The following is a 16,789-nucleotide window of genomic DNA, read 5'->3' on the forward strand; positions in this document are numbered from 1 at the left end:
TGGTGGCAATTAAAAAAAAATAGAACTCAATTCCTGTTCACAGGAGGATGACAAATTTATATGAGAAAACAAGACCCACACAAAAAATATAAAGCAAGAAAAGGAAGTTTCCAAAAGAATGACATAAGCTATAAGTACTAGTAACTCGGAGACAACAGAAAACTTTATTTTTAAAAGATTTTGTGTCTTCTAAACATCCTGAGAAGTTAATTTCTTCTTAGAAAATAGTCGCATTCTGTCCAGTTTCTTCATCTGGAAATGAGGGCTGTACTGTACACTCACAGGTCCCTGCCAGCACTCCAAGGATAGGCACACACTTGAGCCTTCAGTTGAGCAATAATTCCCAGTGCCAAGTGTGTTTTCTGCTGAAAGATCATCATTGTTTAATGAATCAGTAGAACTGTACATTTTATTTAAAATATACAGTGAGGTTTGACATTTTGAGGTGTCAAATGCTCATTAATTTTGACTCCTTAGTCCACATTGTCATATAATGCAACTTTCCTGGCCTTCAGCTTTCTGATTAGAGTAATATATTGATAATATAATGTTGAGTTTTTATTCAATTAGTAAACATTTTCCTGGTACACATTCTGTCCCAGGCACTGAGGACACAGAATTAATACAGGATTCCTGTCCCCTATGTTTAGGGTCAATGGGAGGAGGAAACCGGTGTTACAAACATCAGTTAGAAAGGCATTGTGGTGATTCACTTATAAACCACAATACACCATTCCCTTATTTTTAGTATAAGTAAATAAAAACGCTACCTTCCATAAGAAATAAAGTAGAATTGAGATTTTTCAAGGTGTACGGTGTCAAACAGCAAAACGAAAAAAAAACATAAAGATTTGTTTGATCATAGGCTTGGAAACGGGATGCAAAATGAAAGACTCGTTGACTAAGGGCTTTGAAACTCACAGTAGAGGGTGAACTTTGCACACAGTGGGCGGTTTCAATGTATAACAACGAATCTAAACGTATAACAATGAGTGTCTGCAAATGCAATTGAACGCGAGACGGCTAAAGAAGTTTGCATGTCAGCTAGGCAGTGCAGATCAGAAATGAAACATCCCCCGCTGCTAAAATGAAGATTTAGAAAAGCGACACTCAACCTCCACTAGGGTTTGGAGCTCCTCACCCAAGTACCGCTGGGAGACTAGGATGCGCTACCAGGGGGCCATCGGGCTTTCCATTTGTGGCTGGATTATGTTTTATTGCTTCGTTTTCAGTTTCTGTCTGATCAGGCATCCTCCTCACTGCCAGACCCACATTTCCAGGCTTCCCTAGGGGCCCTGCTGATGCAGCTGCAGCTCAGGGTAGGGAGGCGGGAGCCAGGGACCGCGCACCACCTGCCCGCACCCACCAGCCGTCTGCTGCCAACCTCCTCCCAGCGCCCGGCGGCGGGGAGAGCTGGCTTCCCATTGGCTCAGGCTGGGGGCATGGACGCCTCCGATTGGCTTAGAGGAGGGCGGGGCGGAGGCGTATCCCGACGGCACACCGGCCCCTCGAGCCCGGCCGCTCAGGATTCTGGGAGGGAGGAGAATTCCGAGGAGGAGGAACTATCCCCGAACGACCTTCTCCCGCCCGGGTCTGCATCCCATCCGGGGCCAGGGTCCCCTCCCACCCACCCACCCACCCACCGGGCGGGCTCCGCCCACCCACCGGGCGGGCTCCCCATCCGGGGCCAGGGTCCCCTCCCACCCACCCACCCACCGGGCGGGCTCCCCATCCGGGGCCAGGGTCCCCTCCCACCCACCCACCGGCGGGCTCCGCCCACCCACCGGGCGGGCTCCGCCCCCGCGCCGCGCCGGCGCTCGGGGATCACGTGACGGCTGCCGGCGCAGTCACGTGCCGGGCGCGCCCGCCTGTGGTGGCCATGGCGGCCGCGGGCTCCGGTGTGGCCCGGCGAGTGGAGGAGCTGGGGGACCTCGCTCAGGCCCACATCCAGCAGCTCAGCGAGGCCGCCGGCGAGGACGGTGAGGGCGGCGGAGGGAGGCGGGCGGGCGGGTGGGAGCGCAGAGCGGGCTGCGGCCGTGGGGCGGGGGCTGCGGCCTGCGGGCGGCGGGCGCCCGGCGCGGGCAGCGTCCGTCCCGCGGGCAGCGTCCCTCCCGCGGGCAGCGTCCGTCCCGCGGGACGCCCCTCGCCGTGGGCTAAGGCGTTGGCGTCGGGGCTGCGTGTTTGCATCCCTGTCAGATCGGTGCTGCTGGCCTGGCTTTGGCTCGGGGCCCGGGGACCTGGGCAGGGTCCGAGCACGGTGCCCACGACGGGGTACCGGCTCAGGCCGGTGTCAGCACCCAGGCCCTGCGGTGCGCGCAGGAGGGAGCGAGGCCAGTGTCACTGACGCTTTTATTGCCTCGTTTTCAATGTCTGTCTCCTTTGGGATTCCAAGCTCAGCGGTAAACAATCTCCTACAGGAAGGGCATTGCATTGGTACAGTTCACACGACTCTTTCACAAGCATCACCTCGGTTCTCACCAGCGCCATGTCAGGAGTGGAACACTTTTATTTTTTAAGGGAAAATATGCTCCCAATTTGTTTGTTTTTTTTATTTTAAAAAAATATATTTTATTGACATTTTACAGAGGAAGGGAGAGGGATAGAAACTCAAAAAACATCGATGAGAGAGAAACATCGATCAGCTGCCTCCTGCACATTCCCCATTGGGGCTGTGCCCGCAACCAAGGTACATGCCCTTGACCGGAATCGAACCCGGGACCCTTCAGTTCGCAGGCCGATGCTCTATCCACTGAGTTAAGCTGGTTTGGGCAGGATTAGAACACTTTAAACAACAGCGGTTTCCTTAAGAAAAAAAGAAGAGAGAGAATTGCCTCGACTTCTCATATTAAGCCTAGCTCTTTTTCATGGCTTCTCAGCTGCCTGTAGATTTTATGTATTTCTTTTTGAGTCCTGAGCCTTTATTACAGTACAGACTGGCTTTTAAATTCTTGTGGACTCACTGTCGTCGCACTCAGGAAATAGTGGGACATTGACCCCAGTGATTGAATAACTAGTTGGTAAATCTGTTGACTAGGGTCTATGATGAGATAGCTCTAGTTCTAGTGAAGATTATTTGCGGAATTATTATTTTTTTTCTTAGCGGTGTGTTCTTCAAAATCCATGGAATACCCAGAAGCCAACTTCTTAGAATTTCGGTGTGGTAAGTCAAGGGATGCACATGAGTAGTTAGTTGATGGACAGTAGTGGCTTTTAACCTGCAACTATACCTAAGTTACTTCTAAATAAGCTATTTAGGAAGTTTTCAGTCTAGCTTTCCAGAATAAATTTCCATAATAAATTAGTTTATTTAGGATTAGGTATTATGTTATATTTGTTTTACATAAAATATTATTGCTATCATGCTCTTCTCCAAATGCCAAACATCATTTTATTTAATCATTTAAGATCCATATATATATATATATATTTTTTTTTTGTTTAATAAGTAATCAACATGTTTTTATCTCTTACAGATCACTTTTTAATTCGGGCCTCTGCAGCTCTAGAAAAATTGAAACTCTTGTGTGGAGAAGAAAAAAAATGTTCAAATCCATCAAATCTATTAGAACTATACACACAGGTACTAAGACATGTGGTTTCTGACATGTTATGGGGCAAATTGCTTAATTAGAGGATCAATTCCAATGTTCTAATAAAATCAGAATTTATTCTCTATTTCAAGTGTTTGATTTTTTTCAAAAGCTGTATGTATAAAGAATACAGACTTGAAACTTTGAGGCAATATGCAATGAAGTAAAGATTCGATAGGTGTGTATTGATAAGAAAAGTAAGGAATAACGTCTTGCAGGTAACAGAATTGCTTCCCTTTATAGGTAAGTAAGCAAAACAGGACCTTGTCCAGTTTCGAAGGTTTTAAAGGTTATTCGGAAGAAATGGAGGATTCTAAAGAGCCCCAGTTATTTCCCCCCCCCTGAAATTCTCCTTTCCTTAGGATTCTGTTATTATCATGCAAGTCTGTAAGATTGTTCTGTTTTCCCCTTTCCCTTTTTTTCTTTTGCTTTACTTTCAAATTCAGGCCTCTGTATGGAGACAAGATCTGTTTTCTTGGTTTTCTCAAACACTGCTGAGGAAAGTTGACATTAAACATCATTTCATTACTAGAGGCCTGATGCACGAAATTCCTGCAAGAATAGGCCTTCCTCCGGCTGCTGCCACCGGCTTCCCTCTGGCACATGGGACCTGGGCTTTCCTCACAGCCCCGGCTTTGTCTGGAAGGACATCCTGTCTAATTAGCACATTACGCTTTTATTGTTATAGATAGTAACTAACATTCCTGCAACATCTTATAGCTTATAATAGAGTGATTCATATGCCCTTACTTGATCCTCAGGGATAATAGCGGTGAGTGTTTATAGAAAGTAAAGTAATTGGTGGCTATAAAAATAGTGGCGTTGAAGTAAGTATAGCATAGGAAATATAGTCAACAATATTGTGATGACCATGTATGGTGCCGGTTGGGGCACTGGAAATATGTAAAGTTTATGGTTAATAACTAAGCTGTACACCCCAAACCCGTGGTCCGCAAACTGTGGCTCTTTGGCCCCTTGAGTGTGGCTCTTCCACAAAATACCACAGTCTGGGCGAGTCTATTTTGAAGAAGTGGTGTTAGAAGAAGTTTAAGTTTAAAAAATTTGGTTCTCAAAAGAAATTTCAATCGTTGTACTGTTGATATTTGGCTCTGTTGACTAATGAGTTTGCCATCACTGCTCTAACAAACTGAGCTATCTGGCCAGGGCCTCAAATTTAAATAGTGCTCTTGGAAAATAAATGAATGTCTGATAAAACATCTGCACTTATGTAAAGTTAAACTGTAAGAGTTATTCAGGTTGAAATAATTTGCAGTTGTTGTTTTCTCTTGTACATCATCAGGCTATTTTGGACATGACATATTTTGAGGAGAACAAGCTAGTAGATGAAGATTTCCCGGAAGACTCTTCACAGAAAGTAAAAGAGTTGATCACTTTTCTTTCAGAACCAGAAATTTTAGTTAAAGAAAATAATACGTACCCCAACGTAAGTTTTACACTCGTGAATGATGGTGAATCTGCTAATTCTCACTGTATGGACTGCTGTTTAGAGTCAGTATTTTTTTTGAATATGTCTGTGTTTTAAATTAAGATTGAAGGAGGGATTATGAGAATTTAACTCTTCAGACCAATGTCACACCTAAAGTACTGTATTTTACTAAATATGTTTCAGAATATTTTCCTGATGTACTTGTATTGTAATTACAAGTACCTGATCATTTTCTAAGCAGATATTTGCTATTTCTGCTCCCTTTACTTTCACAGATACTGCATTTTCTTGAGGGTCCCATAATTACATTACCATATCCCATGTCCTTTTACAGTCTTGTTCTTCTCCAACCTCTCCCCTTCCTCCCATCCTGGATACAGGCACCTAAGAATACAGCCTTAATCCCCTGACAGTCTCTATTCTTGCTTTACAGCCTGTTGTGTGCTTGTTACAGCATCTCTATTTAGATGATTCCAAGATTTTTATCTTCAGCCATGGCTACTTTTTCAAGGAAATAATTTCTTATTTTTAACTGCTTGCTGCTTATCTCCCCTTAGATATCTTTTGTGCTGTATGTGTTTATGAGGGGATGCTATTATAGAAACAAATACTCCCAAATTTTAAATGACACAACACAGTAAAGGTTGGATTGAAATTGCTTTTGTGTATATCTTTCTATTATTTTATTCTAGCAATGATAGAAATAGGTAACGACTTGCTTTAAGAAACATGTAGTTCTAAAAGCTATCTTTTATCAGATTATTGAATATTTATATTTTATATACATTTGAATTTGCTACTAAAATATTTAAATCATATTTTCTAAAAATGTAAGTAGAGTACTTATTTTAATTTTCATGAAGCATTAAATATCTGTGTTTCTGATTGATTTAAAGTAAGGCATTCCTGTGTAAATAGCTTAATGAAGAGCAAGTATTGTGAAATGAGTGTTTTTAATTTCTCAGTATTTTGAAATTTAACTTTGATTTTTTACAGACATCAAATTTCTCTTCTTAGCTATGTCTGTTGTGTTTCAGCACTGCGATTTACTTGGGGACGAACTCTTGGAATGTCTCTCTTGGCGACGAGGAGCCCTGCTTTATATGTATTGTCATTCTCTGACCAAAAGGAGAGAGTGGCTCACGAGAAAATCTGCTTTGCTTAAAGAGGTAAAAAGGCATTCCTCCTTTCTGATTGTTGACATTTATAGTTTCCTAAAAGCTGTCTTTGATGTGGTGTAAAGACTATTGGAACCGAGTGGTCTTCATTCCGCGTCTTTTGCTCACGAGCTGTGTAATTGTAAACAAGTTGGACTTACTGTGGAGATTAAATAAGATCACACTCGAAAGCTCTTTGCTTACTGGAAAGTTCTATAAGTTCATGATTTGTTGTTGTTTTTTAAATATAAGGTAGTTAACATGTATTAATTTTTAAGCATAGTTTTTGGCCTGAAGAAAACAAATGTGGTTATGAGCCTCTCTGTCAGCAGATCTCTCCTGAAGAACCCACGTGATCCTGCTGCTAGAAAACTGACTGATTTGGTTTGACCCTCAGATCAAATCAATAAATCTCAAGACGGTCTTAGTATTGTGTCACTAGGGAGTCTAACTGGGGTTGAATGTCCATATGGTTCCTGGGGGCCTGGAAATGAGAGGTCGCCCTTTTAAGTGTAAAAGTTTGAGCACTCCATTTCTAAATTATAGTAAGTTCATACATATTTTTAATAAATTGTTGAATACACCATTTTTAAAAAATATATTTTTATTTATTTCAAAGAGGAAGCGGGGGAGAGAGAGAGAGAAACGTCAATGATGAGAAGGAATCCATTGGCTGCCTCCTGCATGCTCCCTACTAGGGATTGAGCCCGCAACCTGGGCATGTGCCCATGACTGGAATTGAACCTTAGACCCTTCAGTCTGCAGGCCAACGCTCTATCCACTGAGCCAAACCAGTTAGGTCTGTTGAACACATCTTTATCCTTTTCTTCCTCTGAGAACATTTTTGACAAGTATGTTACTGAATGGTGTGTTCTTGGTTAATGATTTTTTTTTTTCTTCCATACTCATCACTGGAGCATTTTGAGGTGACACTTTAGAATATATATTATAAAAGTTTGAGGTAATGGATCCTTAGACTATTGAAATGTAATAGCAATAAGACATAGCTATTAGCCCATTTTTTCTTGAGTAAAGAAGGGAAAAAATTAACATTTGAAGTTTCTATAGCTTTGTATATAATACTTTCAATTCTTTGGCTTTGACTTTCATTTAGTACCTTGTTGATGGAATCAGTTACTTGCTACAGATGCTAAATTATCGGTGTCCTACCCAATTAGATGAAGGAGTTTCTTTCCAAGACCTAGACACAGCTAAGTTACTGAGTGAAGGTAATGTGATCTCTTTTTGAAGTTTTTGTCTTTAAAGGTTTTTAAAAATTTAAGAAGTTTATCATATTTTACTCTGATTTAAGTAAATTTCAAGTTACATCATAGACAAAAATAATAAAATGGCTTCTAAAAATTCAGAGATCTTCTCATGTAGTATAGAAAAATATTGCTAACCTCTCTGTTTTGTCATTTTGGGAGCGTTATATATCATGTTACATTTTACATCCCGCCATAGCCCTGATCAGCAACTAGGTTTCACCACTTGTAACAGAAATTGGAAGTAACTTTGAAACAAGATAGAACTGGACTGCTCTTGCACATAAAAAAGACCCAGAGCTGGTTATGTTGGCTTCCTGGTGTCATCAGGTTCCTGCGTTTTTCCTTCATCATCTTGAGAATCAGAGTTCTTCAGCTTCAGAGAGAGGCACTGTATATAGAATACAGTGTGGGCGGGACTTCCCAGTGCTGTGCAGCATGCGTCCCTGTGAGGATACTGCTGGCGTCCTGTGTGTCCCGGCATGCTCCTGAGTGCCTCCATCTCACCTGTTTCAGTCTACAGGGGTGGCAAAAGGTGTTTCTTTCACCCAGGTCCACTCCTTTGGAGCATCGCTTTTCCCTGCATTTCACTGGCCAGAGTTGAATCACACGGATTCATGTAACTACAAGGGATCCTGGAAAGTATAGTCCTTTTCTGGTCTATTGCCATCCCAAATAAAATTAAGTCTCTTTACTAAGAAAGAAAGGAAGAATGAATGAATATTGGGTGGCAACTATTAGTTTCTGCCACGAACATTTATGCACCAAAAAATGTTAAGAATTGGATATTGAGGATCATCTCAGTTTTAGACTGAGGTGCAGGAGGAAGAAGCACTTATTTTTACCATCTCTTTACAAATGGAGGAGCTGTAGCCCTGATAAGCCAGATATACCTGCTCATAGTCATGTAGCTGGCAAGTGATGTACAAGTCACGTGGCTGGCAAGTGTAAACGTTCTTTTATACTTGATCTGAAATTTTGATGGGGAAAAGGAAACTTCTTAGAGAATATTCTGTATTTTCATTATATATATATGTATATATATAATTTTAATTCTACTTTGATAGTTGCTGTAGGCTTTTTCTATTTAAAAAATTGCATAGAAAAAACATAAGTGTCATTAATAATACAACGGGCTGGTGGTATCCAAAAACTTTTAATTTCAGTTAATTCAGGCAAATAACCTGTCCTGGAGAAGCTTTATTATGAATACAAAGTGCTTCTTCAGTAGACATTTTGACAGACATGGGGTGTTTTGATTTACTTATGGAAAGTACTTATTCCAGACAACTAGTGAACCGATTAGCTGCATTCAAAATGGCTTTTTAAAAATCTCCTTATGATCCATTCGCATGGATTAATTTAAAAGAAAAAGTAGGGTTGGCCACTAAAGCCTATTTAGAACCAAAGAAAGTGGCACAAGCCTTCTGTTTCCCTGCTTCCATTTGTAGCCACAAGATAAAATACTCTCATGGCCTAAAACTTTTTCTTCAAAGCGCATCTGATACTGGTGTCTGCTCTTATTTTTAAAAATTTAATTTATAGGGGACACTGGTTAAGATTATATGGGTTTCAGATGCATAATTGTACAACACATCATCTGTAACTCTGTGTGTGTTCATCACCTCAAGTCAAGTTCTGGTGTCTTCTCTTAGATCAGTGGTTCTCAACCTTTCTAATGCCGCGACCCTTTAATACAGCTCCTCATGTTGTGGTGGTCCCCAACCATAAAATTATTTTCGTTGCTACTTCCTAACTGTAATTTTGCCAATCTGCCACCTTTTTAATGTGACCGTCTTCTTTTGCCCTCACTCACTCCCTCTCCCTCTCCGCTCTGTATTCCCCGCTATCACGGATGCTCTGCTAGACTGTGCAGGCAAGTGAAGTAGTTTATCTAGAAACAATAGACTGGTTACAAAGCACTGGATTCCTTGGGGCAGTAGAGAGGTAGAACGTGCCTAATTTTCACATTGTTCATCCTTCTCATGCAGGATATTTTAATGCAGTAGTTTAGCATAGTCCACAGCATCAGCATCACCCTAGGTCCTAGGCTTTGTTAAAAATGCAAATTCATAGTCCCAGCTCCCTCCCTGAATCTGATATTCTGGAGGTGGAGGCCCAGCAGTCAGCATTTTAGCACATCTCGGGAATTCTAAAGCAGGCTAAAGTTTGAGGACCTCTCTTTGTCTTATAGCCATTCATTCGGTCCCTGGTAAAATCTCCCAGTAGGATATCTGTGTCCCATGTTCAGCAGTCACTCCTTGTTAATATAAAGAATGAGGTTCCACCGAGACCGGTTTGGCTCAATGGATAGAGTGTCGGCTTGGGGACTGAGGGGACCCGGGCTTGATTCTGGTCAAGGGCATGTATCTTGATTGCGGGCATATCCCCAGTAGGGGGTGTGCAAGAGGCAGCTGATCGATGACTCTCTCTCATCGATGTTTCTGGCTCTCTATCTCTCTCCCTTCCTCTCTGTACAAAATCAATAAAATATATTAAATTAAAAAAAAAAGAAAAAAGAATGAGGTTCCCTTGGAGTTGGGCACAATTGGGATCCCAGTTCTCACCCTACCCAAGTAGCTTCACTTCCTGGGATATACTTCAGCTCCTACTCCCCAACCTGCAGCCTGCTTTATGTTCAACCTTCCCTCCATTTCGATTTCTACCTCCTTTCCTCCACCAATTTTTTTAAAGCCTTTTTTATACCACTGAGGACCACCCCATTAATTTTAGGAATAATTAAGCAAAGTGTAGGATTACAGAAATAAAAAGGCTATGCATTCAGTGAAATGCTGAATCTAATACAAAATATAATTCTGAATAACATCTAATGCTGCTTCAGCTTTCTCTCTGAGGTTTATGGTATTTTTAGCATGAAGGAATAAAGTGAAAGAAATGATTATATGTAATATGTATTGTACTTATTAAGTGAATATTGGTTTATACACAGAAAGTGTAACATAGTGTTGTCTATCATATTTTCATGAACGCAAGCCTCAGATTCTGCTCTTAGATGATCATTTCTTTTATTAATATAACAGTTTAATGAGTCAGCTCTTCAGCTCAACCGTTCCTTCTCTTGCTACTGTTTATAAGCAGGATTTGAGGGGCAGTGAAAGGAATAGCTGTAGGGACAAATTCTCAGACTATGAAAAGCTTGCAATGGAGTCAAGAAGATAGAAACTGTAACAGTTTGGAAAGTTGAATTTTTCTTCTATTTTTTGTGTCTTTAGTACCATCATAATCCTTTCTGATGAGTTATATTAATTAGGTGAACAACTGAGATTATGATCCTCATTTATTTGAGGTAGACTTTTCTGATCACACAAGTACCTGTACATTAGAATAAAATTATTTTTAGTGCCTTTAAGAAGTTAATTAGTCATAATTTATACTGTAGTCAGTTATTTATTCATATTTTTTATTCCAAGTGTATTCCTCTTTCTATCAGCTTAATATACTTTGTGTGCCACAAATATTTAATTGTATAATTGCCTTATTTCATAATAAGATTGCTTTAATTTTTGATGAAAATCCTGCATGTATTTCCTTTTCCTGAGGACATAAAACATCTTAGATATAATTTAGCATCTTTGATAATTTAGAATCAAATGGCCTCTCGGGCTCATGTTTCTTCAAAATACATTTTTTTTTATTTCTATATTTTTATTGATTTCAGAGAGGAAGGGAGAAGGGGAGAGAGATCGAAACATCAATGATGCGAGAGAATCACTTATCAGCTGTCTTCTGCATGTCCCCTACTGGGGATCAAACCTACAACCTGGGCATGTGCCCTTGACCAGAATTGAACCTGGGACCCTTCAGTCTGCAGGCTGACGCTCTATCCACTGAGCCAAACCAGCAAAGGCTAAAATACATTTTTATTGATTTCAGAGAGGAAGGGAGAGGGATAGAAAGATAGAAACATCGATGAGAGGAAATCATTGATTAGCTGCCTCCTGCATGCCCCCCACTAGGGATGGAGCCCGCAATCCAGACATGTACCCCAACCAGGAATCAAATCGTGACCTCCTGGTTCATAGATTGACGATCAAACACTGAGCCATGATGGCTGGGCTCAGGGTCATGTTTATGTATGGTAACTTCTATAGACCTGTAGAAATGTAGGAGTTGTAGTGTACTTGACTGGAACTGTAATATTGATTCTAGAGTACATTCTAAATTAAAAGTTGTTTTCATGGTGGCCTTCAGGGAGACTCTGAATACTCTGAAGTTGTGTGTAGAATTTTAGGCATATGTTCTAGGAGAGGTTCCATTGATTAGATTCTCAAAAAGGCCTTAAAGAGGATTCCAAAAAGGTTAAGAACACACTGACCTAAGTGATCTGTTTTTAAAAATTTTCTGACAGTACTCTCTCCGCCCCCCTCTGTGGGTGTGGGGGATGGATTTTCCTATTTATAGATAAAATTAAAATAGAGTGCCAATTAAATGAAGATCGAATTAGTGATATTTGGCTTTTCTAAATGAGAAGAAAAAATGATGATATAAAAGGAATTTATTATAGTTTTATTAGTAATCAGTTTCTTTTTTGAAGTTTTAAATTCTAATCTCTCAACCTGAATGACTTTCCTAGGAATATTCAGTGACATTCACTTGCTGGCTATGATGTACAGTGGAGAAATGTGTTACTGGGGATTGAAGCATTGTGCAGATCAACAGCCAGAAAACCGGGGTGTGGACACTGGTGTTACTGGAGCAAGCTACACTACACACAGAGAGCCCTTGGATTTCCGAGAAGTAGGAGAAAAAATTTTGAATAAGTATGTATCTGTGTGCGAAGGACCCCTGAAAGAACAAGAATGGAATACAACAAATGCAAAACAAATTTTAAACTTCTTCCAGCATCGCTCTAACTCATAAGTTTAGTCCTTTTCAAACAGAAAAGCAGAAAGACCCATGAAATGGAAACGTTCCAAAAAAGAAGACATATTGACACTAAGAATGTCACACTACATAAAGATGCCCACCGTGGTTCCCTTTTTAAAATGCCATCACCATAGTCCATTATATATTCTTAACTCTGTGAAGGAACAGTTCTCTCATTTCTAAAATGGCATGTATGTTAACCTAACTCAGCCTGAACTACAGATATCCTGTAACTAATATTAAGGAAGAATCTAATTTCGCTAATTAGATTAATCTTTGTAATTAACCTAATTACAAAGATTTTTTTCTGTTACTTCAGATTATTATTATTATTATTACTTTATATATAGAGAGAAGAGTCAGTATGAGAGAAAATCTATTGGTTGCCCCCACCCGGAGAGCAAGCCTGAAACTGGCTGGGTATATGCCCTGGCCGGGAATTGAACCCTCCACCTTTTGGTGTACAGGATGACGTGCCAACCGAGCTTCAGATTCCTTTTTTTATTGAGGTAAATTGTAACATAAAATTGACCATTTTAACTATTTTTAGGTCTGTTTATCTTGAAATTTGCTGTGCTTCAAAAGTTGAAGTCAAGTCAACTTTTTTAAAAAAAATATATTTTATTGATTTTTTACAGAGAGGAACGGAGAGGGATAGAGAGTTAGAAACATCGATAAGAGAGAATCATCGATCAGCTGTCTCTTGCACACCCCCCACTGGGATGTGCCTGAAACCAAGGTACATGCCCTTGACCAGAACTGAACCCAGGACCCTTCAGTCCTCAGGCTGACGCTCTATCAACTGAGCCAAACCGGTTTTGGCTCATCTCATTATTTTGAATGTATGTATGCTATGCATATAGAAATTGGCAAAATTACGATGAATGTTCAGATTCCATTGCCAGAATAAGATAAATAATGAAAGACTTCACGAAAGAACTGTTGTTTAATTATTTTACCATGTACTGCAAATAGCACTTAACTGTTTTATCCCTCCCATTAGACATTTTGTAAAAGGTTAAGATGATTTTCTTATCTTGTTTAAAGATTATGCAAGATTAAAACCAAGTTAGGTTACAGTTAGTTCACATGCCTTTAGGGCACATCTTTTCCTATGGATTGGCATTTCTGTCCGTTTTTTGTCTTTAATAGTGATAAAGGGTGAGTGATAAAGGCAGAGAGCCTATCTGCCTTCTTGCTAAGTCTTTCTACCTCTACACCAGGACTTCATCACATTCCCCAGCTTACTCCATGGCCACACCTGAATGTCACCATCCCGAGTTTCTCTTTCTGAAATCTTAAATTTTAGTAATTGATGATAATTCTCATCTGCCTAGCTTTTCCACCTCTTTGTTTATTGATTTTTTTCTCCTTTACTTACTTCACAGCCTCCCCCTCTTGACTGCCTTTTCTCCTAAACTATCAGCCCCTTTCAGATGTTCTCCCTTCCGTATCCAGCCTCCGCCTTGGGGGAACCGAATGATGTGCTCACTACAGTCCCTTCACATCCGTGTTCCCCTTGGCCTTTAGCCTCATCTTTCTGTGAGCCCTCAACATTGAATCCTGTCGTTCACCTTTTCTGGGTGCTGAGTTCCATACAGCCCTTCAAACTGGAACTACTTTAAGTGTCTCAGCCTCAGCTTCAGAGGAGCCCTCAGTGTGAGTCTTGTGTCTGTGACCAGTGTGGCCCTCTCCCTGTCCCACTGAGGCTGGTCCAAACCACCACATTTCCTCTGTCCCCTCCCCTAACACATGGCTAGGTCCTGTCTTACAGAAAAAAGACCATTTACCAGCGTTGCCCGACTCATTCCCACCCCTCCTTTTAGAGGAAAAGAGGAGCCTGCTCCCTCTTGAAGACCAATCTCCACCTGTCCTGCCTGCCATCTTCCGTTTCCCCTGCCGCTCCTCTCTGGGCCTATTCTTGCAGTGTTGGTCTTCACTAGAGCTCAGCATCTTTCTCTTCCCCCTTCTCTTCCCTTTCCTTTCTGTCTTCCTTCTCCTCTTACTGATTCTCCACACTCTTCTTACGTGGTGCCCTTCAGAGCCTGGCTCTTGTTGCTCCTGGAATCTCGCCGTCCCATGTGATCACAGGAATCCACTGCTTAACTGTTGCTTTCCTTCTGATGGATGAACTTTGTATTTTAAGCATTTATCTTTATACATAATACTTAACACATCTTAGGCCATTGGTAAAGTGTTTTGAATTAATAAGAGACGTGTGTATAAAGGCCGAGCTCTGCACAAAAGGGTGGCTGCTAGGATTCCACACTGCCATGCCCTCCACCTACACCAGTGTTGACAAGGCAAATCGCTCCTCAGAGGAGTCAAGTGTTACAGAGTTAGAGCCTGAGAAAACCAGAGAACTTTCTCTTTAAAAGCTGGGAGCTTCCATTTTGCCTTCATAACCTTGTGGACCATGTGGGTCTCCCTGCTTTTGCAGTTATGAGGTGCTCTAGGGTGCTTTTTACTGAGTCTACCCCACACACAATTGGAGGATAATTTTCCATTCCCCACACAACTAGAGTTAATAACAGTTAATAACACTTTTTACTCTAGTGTATTACAAAAAATCGATCGCATTTTTGTATGTTAAAGCCTGCTGAGTAAATTCTGTTTCATTTAGAATGAGGTCACTTCAAGATACCAAATATTCCATATTAGGCAAGTATATAATTTACTCATCAACAGTTTTTATGTGCCTTCCACATGCCATGTTTTGTCTGGCATTGAGGAGATAGAGCTTCTTAAAACACTCTCTTTCAAAGTTTGTATTCCTGTGAAGGAAGTTGACACTTCTTAAAAAATACATGGGTAGCATGTTAGGTGATGAGTGCTGTGAAGAGGAAAACAGGGTCAGGGGCTGGTGTGACTCGGAGAGGAGTGCTGTTTGTAGGGGGTAGGGAGGGCACCACCAAGCACCTATTTAGCATTTGTGTCTTCAGTTTCCACACCTTTGGTTAAATGCCTTGAACATTCAGTACATTTATCAAGCTCTTCTTTCTGATGGAAGTTCTGATACTGCGTGAGACCTTGTCATTTTATTACATCTAGAAGCCCGTTGCACGAAGATACGTGCGATAGGCCTTCCTTCCCCTGGCTGCTGGCACTGGTTTTCCTCTGGCATCTGGGATCCAGGCCACAGCAGAGAAACCAAGCCTCTTCAGTCATCACTCTTCACCTACATGTACAAATTAACCTGCCATATTTGTTGGGTTAATTTGCATACTCACTGCTGATTGGTTGGTGGGTATTGCAGAGGTATGGCCAATTTGCATATTTCTCTTTTATTAGTGTAGATAGGTTGCTTTCCAGTGTGGGCTCGACTGATGGGTGAGGGATAACCTGAAGGCCTGGTGCATTTTTTACACTTAGGGTTTTTCCTTTGGGTTTTCTGATATTTACTAAACTCTGTTAATGGATTTTTCATAATCCTTATATTTCTGTAGTTCTTTCCCTATATGAATTTTCATATGTCAACTAGGCTTTGAAATTTAAAGGCCTGTCCACCTTGCTGCATTTATAGGGTTTCTGGCTACTGTGAACTGTTCCATGCTGATTAAGGTGCAAATCATGACTAAAGACTTTCCCTTATTCCTTTGTATACCATAGAGTGAGGTGGGAGCCATGGCTAAAACCTGACAATAACATTCCTTATTTTACAATCCACTGTGAATCCTGTGGTGTTCCTTAAAGTGGGAGATGTGTCTGAAGCATCCTCAGATTGATTTTAATGGCATTTTAAAAATGCATAGCTGGTTGACATGTGAGTTTTAGTTTGCTTATCACTTCTCTCTCTACCTTTCAGGGTTCCTTTTTCTGGCTCACATAAGGATACCCCATCTGCCACAGAATCCAGGATTCTGTAGTACTCTAGTATCACTTGTACTATTACTTTTTGAAGATCTAATTGGCTTTATTAACAGATTCATGAACTGGGGAATATTCCATCTAGGAACTAGAAGGGTGCTCCCTTTTTTGGTATTATTTTTTTTAGCATAATATAAAATATAAAAGTATTACAGTAGAATAATTTTAATGTATCTACAATTAAAGTAAGTGTTGTATATTCATGCTGGTGTTCTTTGTTGTTATTGTTTGTTTCCTACTTCTAGTTAAAACTTCCAAGTAAAATGTTTTAGAGCATATGAATTTTTAAGAAAAAATTAAACCATGTTCCCCCATTTGTATCTTGTTCTTTGTTTTCTTCTATATCTGGGTATTGTATGAAAATGAAACTTGTACCATCTCAGTTTACTATTGAGGTCTGAATATTATTTTTTCTGGTCCTAATAACATTCAAACAGGGATATAAGTTCTGGTGCCAGAGGCCTGAGGTTGAATCCCAGCCCTGCCATTTCTTAGCTGTGTGACTACATAAATTAGTTGGCCTTTCTATGCCTTAATATCTTATTTAACACCAGAATAATAATAGAACCCCACAGG

The 16,789-nt window shown here is 40.7% G+C and overlaps 1 protein-coding gene across 1 annotated transcript; it reads left to right on the plus strand.

Annotated features, from left to right (window-relative positions):
• Window positions 1-1,826: 1,826 nt before the first annotated feature.
• RIMOC1 (RAB7A interacting MON1-CCZ1 complex subunit 1) lies at window positions 1,827-16,527 on the plus strand. Its single transcript, XM_084881705.1, has 6 exons — window positions 1,827-1,979; window positions 3,474-3,580; window positions 4,891-5,034; window positions 6,075-6,206; window positions 7,309-7,423; window positions 12,054-16,527. The coding sequence occupies exons 1-6, from the start codon at window positions 1,880-1,882 to the stop codon at window positions 12,338-12,340; spliced, it is 885 nt and encodes a 294-aa protein (XP_084737831.1). The 5' UTR covers window positions 1,827-1,879; the 3' UTR covers window positions 12,341-16,527.
• The last annotated feature ends 262 nt before the right edge of the window (window positions 16,528-16,789 follow it).

The sequence above is a fragment of the Pipistrellus hanaki genome (assembly GCF_964339955.1).
Source record: "Pipistrellus hanaki genome assembly, chromosome: 4".
Lineage (NCBI taxonomy): Eukaryota > Metazoa > Chordata > Mammalia > Chiroptera > Vespertilionidae > Pipistrellus > Pipistrellus hanaki.

Coding starts and splice junctions, on each gene's coding strand:
- RIMOC1 (XM_084881705.1), top strand. CDS start 1,880: ATGGCGGCCGCGGGCTCCGGTGTGGCCCGGCGAGTGGAGGAGCTGGGG. Junction 1,980..3,473: donor CGAGGCCGCCGGCGAGGACG/GTGAGGGCGGCG, acceptor TATCTCTTACAG/ATCACTTTTTAATTCGGGCC. Junction 7,424..12,053: donor AGCTAAGTTACTGAGTGAAG/GTAATGTGATCT, acceptor TGACTTTCCTAG/GAATATTCAGTGACATTCAC.